The sequence below is a fragment of the Equus quagga genome, chromosome 9 (genome assembly GCF_021613505.1).
Source record: "Equus quagga isolate Etosha38 chromosome 9, UCLA_HA_Equagga_1.0, whole genome shotgun sequence".
NCBI lineage: Eukaryota > Metazoa > Chordata > Mammalia > Perissodactyla > Equidae > Equus > Equus quagga.
In genome coordinates this window covers 39,864,925-39,878,865 of record NC_060275.1, presented here as the reverse complement: position 1 = coordinate 39,878,865, position 13,941 = coordinate 39,864,925, and the positions used below count along the sequence as shown (strand labels likewise).

At 36.7% G+C, this 13,941-nt stretch overlaps 1 protein-coding gene across 1 annotated transcript in view; it reads left to right on the top strand.

Annotated features, from left to right (window-relative positions):
• ASXL3 (ASXL transcriptional regulator 3) overlaps nucleotides 1-13,941 on the top strand; it is a 164,094-nt gene that overhangs the window by 27,032 nt on the left and 123,121 nt on the right. The window contains exon 2 of the mRNA XM_046671084.1: nucleotides 4,301-4,383. Coding sequence (XP_046527040.1) covers nucleotides 4,301-4,383 — 83 coding nt within the window. The remainder of the gene's footprint in view (nucleotides 1-4,300; nucleotides 4,384-13,941) is intronic.

Sequence of the window (13,941 nt, the reverse complement as noted above, 5' to 3'; positions counted from 1 at the left end):
GGACCAGCCCCAAGGACAGTGGTTTGCAGTTGATTCCAGAGACCCTGAAAATTCCCAGAAGTGCCGTTAGCCATTAGAGTATGGTGGCTCTGAGCTCTCTCATCTCCACCTCAACAAGAACAACTCTGCTTTTGTGCATTTTACGTATTGAGTTCCCACATTTATATGTTAGTTTCACATGCAAAAGAATTTTTGTTGCCCTTACATTAATATATGGTAGAGGATGCCTCACTAATGATGACTGGCTTATGAAACAAATTATGTTGGGGAAACTTCGTAACAGGAAGTGGGGGCTAAAGCTTCACCTTGGTGGAAAAAGATAAATTCCAGATGATTAAAAATTAAAAACAGGTGCCAGCCCATGGTGGTTTAAGTTTGATGAACTCTGCTTTGGCGGCCTGGGTTCCTGGGTTTGGATCCCAGGCACGGACCTACACAACTCATTAGCCATGCTGTGGTGGCGACCCACATACAAAATAGGGGAAGATCAGCACAGATGTTAGCTCAGGGACAGTCTTCCTCAGCAAAAAAATAAAAATAAAAAAAGTACTTGAAAGAAATATTTGTAGATATTTGTATATTCTCCAGACAAAAGTTTCTAAACATAAAGCAGTAGAAGTCACAAAGGAAAAATCTGATGGAGTTGTTCATGTGAAAACAAAACTTTGCACATCTCCCTAAAATATCCAGAAAATAAGCAACAAAAGGAATAAATATCTATTATTAATATGCAAGACAATATTATTCTTACTGTATAAAGAGCTTTTTACGCATTAAGAAAAACAGACATATCCCTAGTGTCATATCCTGTGTTATTAATTTGAAAAAATCTTTATCCTCATTAGTATTTACAGAAGTATAATTAAAATAACAATGAATTACCACTTATTTGACCTACTAAGTTGGCTAAACAGATAATGCTTGATACTGGCAAAGTTGTGATGAGAGGCAGGTTCCGTTCTGCTTCGCGAGAGTATAAATTGTTAAAATCTTTCTGGAAACAGTTGGCAGTGTATCAAGAAACATGACAGAGCTCACATACTTTGACTCAATAATAGTTGAAGAATGTTACATTTAATATAGTCTTTGGAAATTTATTTTTATTAATTGAATCTTTAAAACAACGTAAATGCCTATCCTCAGTGAAGGGTTATGATGCTCCTTTTGAAGAGGCAGTTACATGGAGAAAAGTAAGACAGCTAACAATATATATAAATACTTTATATAATTATAATTATCTTAAAAATAATATGTATGGATAGAAGACACTAGAAGGAAAACAAAAGTGGTTGATATTCTTGGTTGTAGGCTTGTGGGTGCATTTTGTTTTCTATAATGTGGATCTGAGTTTGCATTTTTCCAGGTTTTGCTATCAGAAAGCAAAATTATTTCAAATAATTATCATCCATGGAAAAGTTTAAAACTGGATTTCCTATTTTGTCACAATTACATGATTATGGCCCAAGCCAGTTTGAACCTGTTTTGATTATCTGCAATATTTATTGGCCCTATTTCTAGAAAAATCAGATTACGATAAATACTCTTAAAAATTGTGACTAATACTGCTCCCTTTCTTGCTGCATTGCGTCACTGGCCCCAGTTTCTAAAGAGGTAGGTATAAGCTGGAAAACAGTTGGAGGAATGTGTTACCTTCAAAATAAGTATTATGTAACCCTGAAACATGTTCCAGGACTAGTTGAATTTGAAAATATCAAGAAGGGTAATACAGAAGGTATAATTTTGCAGGACATGTGAAACTATAGCACTTCAGAGCTGAGAGACTGTTGGGGCAGTGGGCGGTTCCTCCGTCTAACATTTGGGCCTAGGAGCCTAGGATGCCATTTCACTCCGACTGTGGCTTCTTTCCTCCGTAATGTTTGGGTATGCCTGCCTGCGAGTCTGATTCGTGTCTCTGCCATGTGTCACATGATTTTGATGGTATCAATGTTTTGTTCTGTGAAGGTAATTTCTCCCTATCTTTTGTTCTATTAATGTTCACACAGCTAGTTCAGCGAAGCTTGTTCACACCCAGGAGCCTCTCCTTCTCTGTCTCCTTTCTCTGTCTTGCAGGAACTGAGGGTGGCTTCTGGTGTTTTGTGTGCCTTCATCATTTCTTCCTGCCTCTCAGCCACTTCATGATGTAATTCTTGGCACTTTTACTTCCTTTGTAGAGTAGGATGTGATGTCATAGAGAAGGGGACAGGGCTATCCAAATTCTCTCAATTGCTGGGAGGAGCTGCCCAGGTGTGCTGAGGGGCCTGTACTCAGGAAGAGAAACAGGGAATCCTCCACAGTGAGTAACCCCACTTTCAAGTGCACCCAAATTTCCCTTAAAACATTGCCCAGTACACTGGAGTTTCCTCTTCAGCCCTTTCTGGATATAATCAGTTTGCCTTTTGGACATTCCCAGTTCAGCTCAATTTTCCTCCTCTCTCTCCCATCTCCCCTCTCTCCCTTTCTGCCACCCTGTGTCTCTCCCCGCCAGTTTTCCTCTTCCTTGCTTGCTTACTTGTGTATGTCTGTGTCTATTGACCTTCTGCCCATATCTTTTATGAGACCATTAGTACCCCCAGCATTCCTGTCATTTGGGATGTTGCCCACCCTATATATAGTCCATGTGACCACAGCATCTCCTTTCAGTACTTCATAAGTATGCACTGTTCTACTTATAGTTCTTCTTATTTTAAAAATTGTCAGCTTTTTTGTTTTCATGTCTATTTCTTTCCCTCCTTTCTTTGTGATCTAATCCTTTCCCCTTTTCAGCTCTGTTATGTAGTTTCCTTCTTGCCTTTTTTTAACCAATGTTTTTACACTTTAGTCCTCTTCCCTATACAGCTGTGCCTGTTTCTTTTTTCCCCCTTTCCCAGTTTTCAGTGAAGCTCTCCAGTCTCCTCCTCTGTAAGGACGATTTTCCTTCTTTCCTATTGACATGCTTGTGGCCATACCCTCTTTCTAGTGTAGCTCGGATTTCTATATTCTTTAAAGAATTTACCAACTACAGTAGAGGACTGACCTGGACTTGGAAAAATGGAGAAAATTTTCTGGGAACTGGAAAGGGGAGAACAGGCAAGTGGCCCTAATGGTAAGGAGGGGCAGGCTGTATACAACTCATTGGAGGACCTTGATGAACAGAACCTTTGCTGGTGGCCTCGTTGAAATCTGGCCATTGATAATAGTAGAGATGACAGAGCTATTTTGTGCAGATATAGGAGCCTTTTCAATTTTTAGGTTTTAGAATGACCCTGTTAGTTCTTATTAATTATGATCCTTCCAGTAAATAATCATAAATTAGAACTCTAGAATCTTTAAGTTTCATGGGGCCATGACTTGTGCAAGAGCTTCTGTACAGCATCTTTAAGTAGGTGTCATCTACCCTTGGAGGCAGTCATTGTGAAGATGTGTGTAGACATGTTTCTTGTACCCAGAGGTGGTCCCTGTAGTCCAGGTTGGTGAGCATTCCTGTTTACTGCTTTTACTCCGTGTAGTTAAGTCCCTGGATAAATAAAGGAACTTGATTTCCAGGGCTGATGGTCTAATGCCTGTGGAAGTAATGATGTCCCATGTATTCCCCACTCTTGGCTTAAAAGAACTCCCTTCCACTCAAAAATAAGTAGGACAGAAGGGGAGAGAAAGAAAATGGGACTCAGTTTGTAAAACTGAGATGGGCTGAATGGGAAGAGGAAGGGGTTTACTTGAAATTAATTGGAAAAGGCAAAAGAAAGGAAACTGAGCTGAACTGGAAAACACACTGTAAGGAGTTACTTGGGTTTATGGATGCTTCTTTCCATTTTGGCCATGAAGGATTATTTTTTCTCCTTTTTTTAATGCAAAAGAGGTTGATCAAAATATGAACCCACTGAGGTTACTTCTGATCAGCACTTAGTTCTTTGCTGTGGGTAGTATTCAGGCTCCATGTTTCCAAGGTCCTGGAAATTTAGGAGACATTTTAACAGCCTGAAAACATGTCTTTAACATTAAAATACTAGCAATTTTTAATAAAGGAAATTATATATATTTATTAACTTTTTTTTTAGGTTTCACGTTTCTTTTTTTGGTGTGTATGCCTTTGTGACATTTTCTGAAGAATGGCCTTTATATGTTGTAGAAGTTGCCATAAATGTCCAGAAAAAAAATTACATTCTCATTTTGGACATCTGAGCTGTGTGATGAGACCTTATTTTGATATAACAGCCCCTTCCCCTTTAAAATTTTAAGGAAACATTGCATGATTCATACAATTTTCATTTTGTATGCTTCCATGCAATAATCTATGAATCTTATGTTTATTTTTATTTTTCAGGCACTAGAAAAACACCCCAACTCACCAATGACAGCGAAGCAGATATTGGAAGTCATTCAGAAAGAAGGATTAAAAGAAACAAGGTCAGTATTCATATTTATAACATTTCCTATTTTTATTGATTATTAATTGCCACTAATTGCAAAGCAATAGGTGTATCTAGATTTTGATGTTGTGAATTAGGTAACTACTTGGAAATTCTTTTGTGACTGCCAAATATTTGGATGACCCAAAATTTCCTTGGAACTGCCTGTTGGCTTAATAAATTACCTTGAATCGATTGATATAGAACGTACTTTGTTAACAAAGAGCAGCACTGTGTGAATTAGCCACTCGGAGTTACTCCTCCTACTCTTTCTTGTAAGAGGAGATTGTGTTTCTGAGAGTGAGTAGCAAAAGAGAATCACTTTTACAGGCTTAATAAATAGATCCCAGGATATAAAGATGAGCTCACTCTGATAAAATTTAAAGTGCCAATGAATGTGGTTGAAAATTTAGTCCTCTTATATTTAGAACTCCTCTACTTGGAGCATCATTAATCAGCTATTGAGCCTTTTTTAAAAATAACAGTTTTATTGAGATGTGATTCATACACCATAAAATTCACGCTTTGAAAGTATACAATTCAGTGGTTTTCAGTATAGAGTTGTGCAATCATCACCACTAATTTTAGGACACTTTCATTACCCTAGAATGAAATCCCATGTCCATTAGCAGCCACTCCCCATGTCCTACTCTCCCCAGCCCCTGAAACCACTAATTTACTTTTCGTGTCTGTGGATTTGCCTATTCTGAATATTTCAGATAAATGGAATTATACAGTATGTGTCCTTTTGTGACTGGCTTCTTTCACTTAGCATAATGTTTTCAAGGTCCATCCATGTTGCAGCATAAGTCAGTACTTCATTCCTTTTTGTTGCCTAATAATATTTCATTGTATGGGTATACCACATTTTGTTTATCTATGATGATCCCTTATTTTTATTTCTTTATTAGTTTTATGGTTTTGGCTTTTGTCAGTAGTTTAGGGCCATATTGATGATATTACTCAAGGAGAGAAAAAGAAGTTTGCTACAGGATAAAATAACCATAGAGTTGTCATATGTGTATGTATCATCTGTGTTACATAGAGTGAATTTTTTTTGTGTGAAGTTGTCTACCTGCAAGCCATTGAGCACACAGCGGTTGAAAGTTGGTGACAATTCAACCTGCTGAGTTACCTTTCAAATGTTTTGATTGATACTGAAATAGAACTGCTGAGAGAAATGAATATCCTCCTGAGGCCAACTTTTGCTAAAAATCCGTATTACCTATAACTCCTGTAACTGTAAAGTGTGGGTGACAACGGCCTCTGGCTGTTTAAAATGCATCTTTTGCAAGTTCGATCCATGAACATCACAATTTTGTCGGGGTATAGGACTCCTAGGCTCAGATTTCCATCTCTATTTTGGAGGCTTTTTCTGCCTGAGATAACGTAACTACACTGTGTTTGCAATAATTGTTTCCCCACAAAGTGGAGGCAACAGTAGGGAGAAAAGTTGCTGACAGAGCCTATCAGCTCTGTTAGAGATCTGTTCTTCTAAGCCAAATGTCAGTGTGAGGAGGTAGGGAACAAAATGGGGACAACTAGAAATTAATTTTCTCCTTGTTGCCCATCAAAAACCCTGAAAATATTTATGCCATTTAGAAAGCGCTGAAAATGTTTGTTCTACAGCCAAAAGAGAAGAAGGGGTAAAAATCTAAGGATATCAAGTCCTGTTGAATGTGGGCTTTGTGCCAGAGGAATCTGCCAACGCAGACATAAAAAGCATCTCCTATAAGCAGACATTTGAAATTTGTTCCTTATGATATTCTTCTCCACAGGAGTGACTACGCTGCTGTCAGTTGTTATGTACCTTGAGATATAAAATTCCTGTACCATGGCTCTGAACAGCATTTTAATTATACTTATTATTGTAAAAGCATTACTTCGTATATTTCAAAATGCTGGTCGTCCCAGAATGGTATATTAAAGGGTTTTAAGCAGACATAGTTAACAAAACAAAAAATAAAACAGCTTTGAAGAGTAAAGAACATTGAAATGGAAAACATAACCTCATGTTCCTCTAAATACAACCCTCCCTCCACACCCTCGCCATTTGTGTCCTTCTGTAAAGCAAAAGAAATGTTCGTTGTTACGAATGCTGATGAACCAGTACGGTAATATTGAAAGTACCTGCAAGAAATGCACAAGTTGAATGGGAAAGGGAGTAGGAAGAGAAAGAGACCATAGTTTATTTAAATTCTATTCTTAAAATCAGTTCTGCAGTGAAAGGCCTCAGACTGTGCATTTTCTGTTCTCCTTTCTCTCTACATTTCTTTGAATCTCCTTCCTCCTATGAGCCGTCACCTCTTTTGGCTGGTCTATCTATAACCATTTTCCCCTTGTTTTCTAATTCTATTTTGCTTATTAGAATCAGCTCTAAAATAAAAGTAGGTAGATTTTGAGTGAGTTTTGGGCTTTCCTACAAGTTTTGTATGTTGTTTTAGGGAGTAGGTTCTGACATTTATTTTGCCTACTTAATGTACTATTTTGCTACCTTCCAAGGTCTTAAATGTTTTCCAAATATTTGAAGTAGCTGAGTAGATGAAGTGTAACTATATCTATTTTTCTTAAGTAAAGATACATTTAGAAATTCCCTCATCAAAAGGTCAAACATAGCTGTTTAATTTCTAGGTATTTATTAATGATGTGTTTTTCTAAAGTGCAGGTTTGTGATGTGCCCTGATTAAATGCAGGGGAGCGGTTGTGAAAGTTACTAATGTGGCCGTAACCCTTCGGTGGCCTCCTCTGTGGATGAGAGGTCATGTTAACGGTCCTCCCATGAGCAGCCCACCACGGTACCTAGCATTTCTAGGAAAGAGAAGGTTGAGTTTTTATCCATCATCATTCTGAATCTGGATTTAAAGGAACACCATTTGTTTAAAGTATCGTGAGGGTCCGGTACTGTGTGCCAGGTAGACCTCCCGGAGCGTTTACCTCCCTGTGCTGTAATTTTGCTCTTGGACGTTTCCCCACCAGTCTGTGAGTTCTTCATGGGCAGGAGACCTAACACTCCTGGCACTCAACAGATACTCAATAATTATTTGTTGAGTAAATAATCTTCTTTCTCAAGATGTCAATTTGCTGGCACTTAGTGATGACTTTGGCTTGCATTTACAGTTAGAAGCTTCTTTTCAATGTTACATGTTGTATTTTTCATCCTATTCAATAGTTTGTTTGAATCAAAAGGAATCTAACAGTTTTGTGGCCATACCATTAAATATATGCATTGCTGATAGTCTCCAGTAAATGATCTGTGAACAAGTAAGGTTATTGTGCGGTTGCTTGTTTTCAAACACTGTAAGTGCTGCTGGGTTAAACTTGACTGACAATAAGGAAATACACCAGTAATTTTGACAAAGCCGATGTGAGTATTGGAATGTGTTCAGTATATGTGATAGTTAATTTATTTGATTGAGATGAAATTCTTGACACTTTATGCTATCTTTTCCTCTTTTCAAGTGACGCTTTAAATTACATACTTTTTATATAGACATGATAAAAAGAGGACCACTTTTCTGTCTCATGTTCTGTGTATCTTCTTCATGTTATTGATGGCATGTGTAGTGTATGATTAAATCCTATTTCAAAAACCCAGACTGAAATAAGTACTTTCCATGTATTTTAAAAATTGCATATGAATATAGTAAATTGTCAGAACATACGTTTTTTGTTGAAAAAAATTAATAGTATGATCATAGCATGATTTCCTAGAATTGTGTTTTTTAATGAAAATGTATTTGGTAAGTTTCAATTCCCTTCTATATAATAGCATAGATGATTTTCTCAATGTACTTTTATTCTGGTCCATCTACACACTAATTTTACTGATTCTGAATGTTTTCAGGCTTCTTTTCCTTTGTGTTTGTTTATGCGTTGTCAGCAATTGATAGGACATCGTAGTTTGGAATGCTTTTTGGATAATCAAAATCTTAGATGCAGTCAAACAGCCATGTTGCTTGTATGGAGGGGATAGGAATGTGCATATTCCAGTCTACTGCTTTTGTGGATGGATATTTAATGTGCCTGTTTGGACGCCTTGATTAAACATTCCCTCTTCCTCAGGGAGTTAATGGTGCTACTGTAGAATATGGTCTTGTCTGCAGTAATTAAAAATAAGTTCATAGATAAAGAGGAGTAACTACAGTTACCGTGTTGGTTTGGATGACTTTTCAAGTTGTCCTAATTCTGCTTTTCTGTTTTTGGTTTGCTTATTCAGAAGTTATGATTCCTTTACAAAGAGGACTGAAGGATTTTTGGTGCCTGAGGATATGTTTTTCTCTGCTCATGTAACTTTTAAAGTGATGCTTCTAAAGAAATGGGTGCTCTGTTACAGTGACACATCCAAGGATGGCAGGGTCAAGGAGTGAGCCTTGCCAAACTTACCTAGCAAGAGCAGAACAGCTTTTCATCAGTGAGGGATAATTTCTTATGTGCTGGGCATTATTATTACAAGATACCTGTCATTAATGCAGCATGAACCATGATATACTTTTCATATTATTTGATAATAGGTAAATAATTTTCTAATGAAGACAAGGCTGTCAATTTAAAGACAAGAAACCCCCACATAAAGCAATAAAAAAACCCTCTCTCGGATTGGAGGCAGGGCAATATTTATGAGGTACATTTTTTTACGATATTATGGATGCTTTACTTAAAAAAACAATCTGTGTTAGATTTCATCAACCATTTACAGAACAGCGGCTTATAATTACATATCACAGTAGGGACAGGTGAAAAGGTTTATAAACACCCTTTGTTGTGTTTAGTGTTACTCAGAATGTGGACATATTTTTGATTTTGCAACGTGGAACATTGACTTGACAATGTGAGATTTTGTAATTATTCTGGTATCAATGAGGACTTTTTATTCCCGCTCATAATTCTTAGAATAAATTTGTTTTTAGCTACCTGTCTTAAGGTTGTGCATGTTTTTTGTTTTGCAGTCTCTGTTATGATATGCTGAAATTAGGATCTTCACTTTGTACTGTGGTTTGTTAAAGATGTATTTTTCTAGGGGGATAAAATGTCAGAAAATTCTATTACCATGCATAGTGACAAACAATGCAATTTCTTGGCATTTCTCTTGGTGAGATTTACGTTTCTAATTAGTGCTATAGGAGATGATTCTTTCTAGCTGCTGAAATGTTTTGTCTAGAGATAAGAAAGAAACACAAATAATTTCTACTGCAAAATCAATTCTTATCTCCAGACTCCATGTTGGCATTTTTCCTTTCATACTGAAATGGTGGTCTAGTTTTTTTTGTTGGGGCACTTTAGAATTATAGTGTTAACTCACAGTGTCATCCCTGCCATTTGCTAACATCTAATTCTCTCCTTGTATAAATGGTGTGCACAGTCAGCTACTTAGAGAGGGATAAATGAGACTATGGTGTTATTAAACAGAAATATAGGGCAATCTGTATATATTTATGTGCGTCAATGGGTGTGTGTACATGAGTGAGGGTAAGCAAGCCTTTAGAATAATTTATCTCTTAATTGACATAAAATTTTACTTGTTGTTATTACTCAGATTAGGAATCTCAATCAGAGTCATTGCTAACTCTCTTCTCCCATCCCATGGCCAACTGATTCTTGGGTAGTGTTAGATCTACTTCCTAAGTATATCTTTCTTTCTTAGTATCCCCACTCTTTGCCATTCATTCTTTGCACTTGTAGTTTCTTAACTAGGTTAATGCAATATCTTCTCATCTGGTCTCTTTAAACCTGGTATCCTTCTTTATAAATCCATTTTTTTCCTCAAGCAAACACTACAATTTATAGTAGCATTTCTTGTTTTGTTTGTTTGATTTTGTTTTTATGAGGAAGATTGGCCCTGAGCTAACATCTTTTGCCAGTCTTTCTCTTTTTGCTTGAGGAAGATTCTTGCTGAGCTAACATCCATGCTTGTCTTCCTCCACTTGATGTGGGATGCCACCACAGCGTGGCTTGATAAATGGTGCTAGGTGCGTGCCTAGGATCTGAACCTGCAAACCCCGGGCCACCAAGGCAGAGCACGTGAACTTCACCACTATGCCACTGGGCTGACCCCATATAGTAGCATTTCTTAACTGATGATCCAAAATATTCTAGAGACTATATTATGTCTAGTAAACTATGAATCAAAACATGTTGTCAGTTGTATATTTGTTGATAATTAGATGAAATCGAGTATGGTACTTTTTTCCTAGTCACATAGTATCTGAATAAATGCATGATGTTCTGATAAGGTACTCTTTATGATATGAATGATGAAAGTGTGCATTATACTTTACGTTTACATGAGATTTTGAATTTCTTATCTGGTCATTTTAATATAAGTTTGGTTCTTCCAAAAATACATCACTTAAAATGTTGTTTGTGGGCATTATGTGTTTTTTTATGCATAATTATTTAGTTTTAAATGGTATAAAACTGGTTAAATAAGAATCCATAATTTACATGTGGATATCACTAATTGTTTAAAAATAACTGTAATCTGTCATAAATTAAACTTTCTTCTTAAAGTTACTTTTTTATAGTGAGAAAGTGATTGAAATAATTCCTCAGGAGGATGATAAGATTATATATTACTGTGGAAGCATTTCCTGAATTAAAAAATAATTGTGTGAATCGTTAACGCTACAAGGTCAGGTTCCAACTCCTTAGGACAACCCTAATCAAGCGGGACTTGGGTGGTGGCTCAGCCTTTCCAGGCAAGCATCTGATCTTGCAGCCACTGCTGACCACTTGCATTCTGCTGTGAACTTTCCCCATTATCTTTTCAAGATTTGGAAATTAGAAGTAGAGCCCCACGAGGCATTCATGAACTGTGTTGTGTGTGTGTGTGTGCACGTCTGCACACACTTGCATGCACTTCTGGCAATCATCACATTGTCCCATAAGAGGCCATAAGATTGGATTGCTGAATGGGGAGGAAGCACTTTTCAGATAGAATGCTGCACACTGCATAATAGATTTGGAACAGAACTCATCCTGGTTCCCAGATTGAGCTCACATTCATAGTGACTGGCTTAGTCTGCTCGGGCTGCCATAACAAAACACCATAGACTGGGTGGCTTAAACAGTAGAAATTTATTTTCTCACAGTCTTGGAGGCTAGAAGTCCCAGATCAGGGTCTGGCAGGGTCAGTTTCTGGTGAGGCCTCTCTTCCTGGCTTGGAGACTGCCACCTTCTTGCTATGTGGCCTTTCCTGGGGGTGTGTGTGCAGACAGAGTGAGCTCACTGATGTCTCTTCTTATAAGGACACTACTATTGTCAGATCAAGGCCCCATCTTTATCATGTCATTCAACCTTAGTCACTTTCTTAGAGGTCCCATCTCCAAATACAGCCACACTGGGGGCTAGGGCTTCAACGCATGAATTTGGGGGTCCACAAAAATTCACTTCATAACTGGTGATTCAGAATATGGAACTTTACATTTCCAGAATTCATAGCATGCCATAAGAATGTTTGTAGAATTTTGAGTATCTGATTCAATTGGAAGATATTCATAACAATATACTTAACACTGTACTGTGTTTCTGTTTTTACATACTCCTAAAATGTGTTTTCTTATGTTATTCCTTACATATAAGCCAATAGAATGCTTGGCTTAAGTTTCATGTTCAAATATAATGTGTATATTCACATAACATAAATTGATTTGGATTTTATTTGAAGCCTTTGGTAAAAATAGCTGTGGTGACTGCATATAACCCTCAAGGCATCAATATTCACTAAGGTATGCAATTAGAGCTATGAAATGGCCATTCCTTAATACATCTTTTTATTCTGTCAAGCTTGCTTTCCCCATTCTTCCAAATAATTGAACAAAAAAGGTAGTTTAGGTGATTTCAGCTTTATCAAGATTTAGGTATAATTTACTCCAGAAATACTGAGCACTCTATAAATATTTCAGTGCAGAAATAGAAGCCGAAATGGATGTAAAATTACATTGTATGTGAGTCTTTCTAAGTATCCTATGCAGGTGAAAATCTTTGGGGAGGAATAGGCATTTAACTGCAGTGATTTTATTTAATATTTTTCTAAGTGGTGTTTTTCTCTTTATCTCTTCATTTCATTGCTTGTACTCTTAATTGCCACATGCCTAAATGATTTCAGTTTTGCTTTGTTGTTTTGAACTTGACATCATAATTCAAATGCAAAACAGTTGATATGCTGACAAGGAGACTTCTTTTTATAGTTGATTTGTTTTCAGAGGAATAAAAATTATGACATTTTGTTAAGCCAAGTTTTCTAAAAGCTACAGTGCATAATTCCTAAGAATAAGTCTTCGTTCTCTCAGGACAATTAAGGACTATTTATCCCACACCTCCTGAGATGCCTATGCAGAATCAAATTGGTAATGTGGACTGGGATTCTGTCTGAAATTCAGTTGATTTCTATTAACTATTTTTTTTCCTTTAAGTTAAGCCTGTTCTAGGTTCTGTGCATGGTTCGTGTTTGGGCTCCCCTCTCTCATCAGTCTGTTGGCAGTCATCTTCTAGCCAGGTTCACAGTACTCAGGTGTGTAGGTGCAAAGCCTTGCCAGGTGCAAAGCAGTCAAATTAGAGGACATCAGAGAAATGAAAATAAAGTTGTGGAAAAGTAGATATCATAACATGGAGTTAATTAAATACCTATTAAATGCCTACTCTGCTCACTGTGTAAGGTCCTGGGGGTTTTATGGAAACTTTAAGGCTGTATTCATTCCATTAACATTTATTAAGCACGTGCTATGTTCTTGAGACTGCAGAAGTTGCTGGATTAATAGATGAATAAAATGTAGTCCCTGCTTTTGAGGATTTAACAGTATGGTCCCAGACCATTTAGTTAGGTCTTCCAACCTCTCTTCTGTGAAGCATGTATTTAGCCTAATGCACAATCATTTTATATTTTTATTTGAAAAACATTTTAAATTAGGAATTTCTAAAGTCTCTCTTGAATTCTTAATAAAATGTATGATATTCAAACATGTCAAGAAGGGTTGTCTTTACATCCCAAATATAAGCTCATTGAAGTAATTAACTCCCATTTTTGTATTCATTAATTTGTTTGACAGAATGCCAAGATACTATGCTTTATGTAGTATGTCAAGAAAATCGATGAGTAGGAGACTGATGATGAAAAGACTGCCTAATGTTTTTTGGTCATTTACTTTTATTAGGCCCAGTACTAAGGACTTTATATGAATTACCTTAAAAAAAAAACCTTTGAGGAGGATTAATATTATTATATTTCCCGCTTTACTGATAGAGAAACTGAGGCAGATGACATTAAGTAACTTAAGAAAGTTCATCCAGCCAGCAAGTGACAAACCTGGGATTTCACATCTGATACAGAACCTACTGCACTTAACCTTTTAAAATACTTGTAGCCTGAGCCTAATAAAATTTTGGTTAAAAAAAGTATTGGTTATATGATTCTATTAGGTAAATACTCTACTACCACACAGCTTTTCTAATTATCAGATGTCTTATATATTACTCACTGAGATTAAAGTCTAGCTTGTACATAGGTATGTTGAGACTCTTTCAGTTTATAGCCTAATTGTAAATAGTGTTGAGGGGTGGA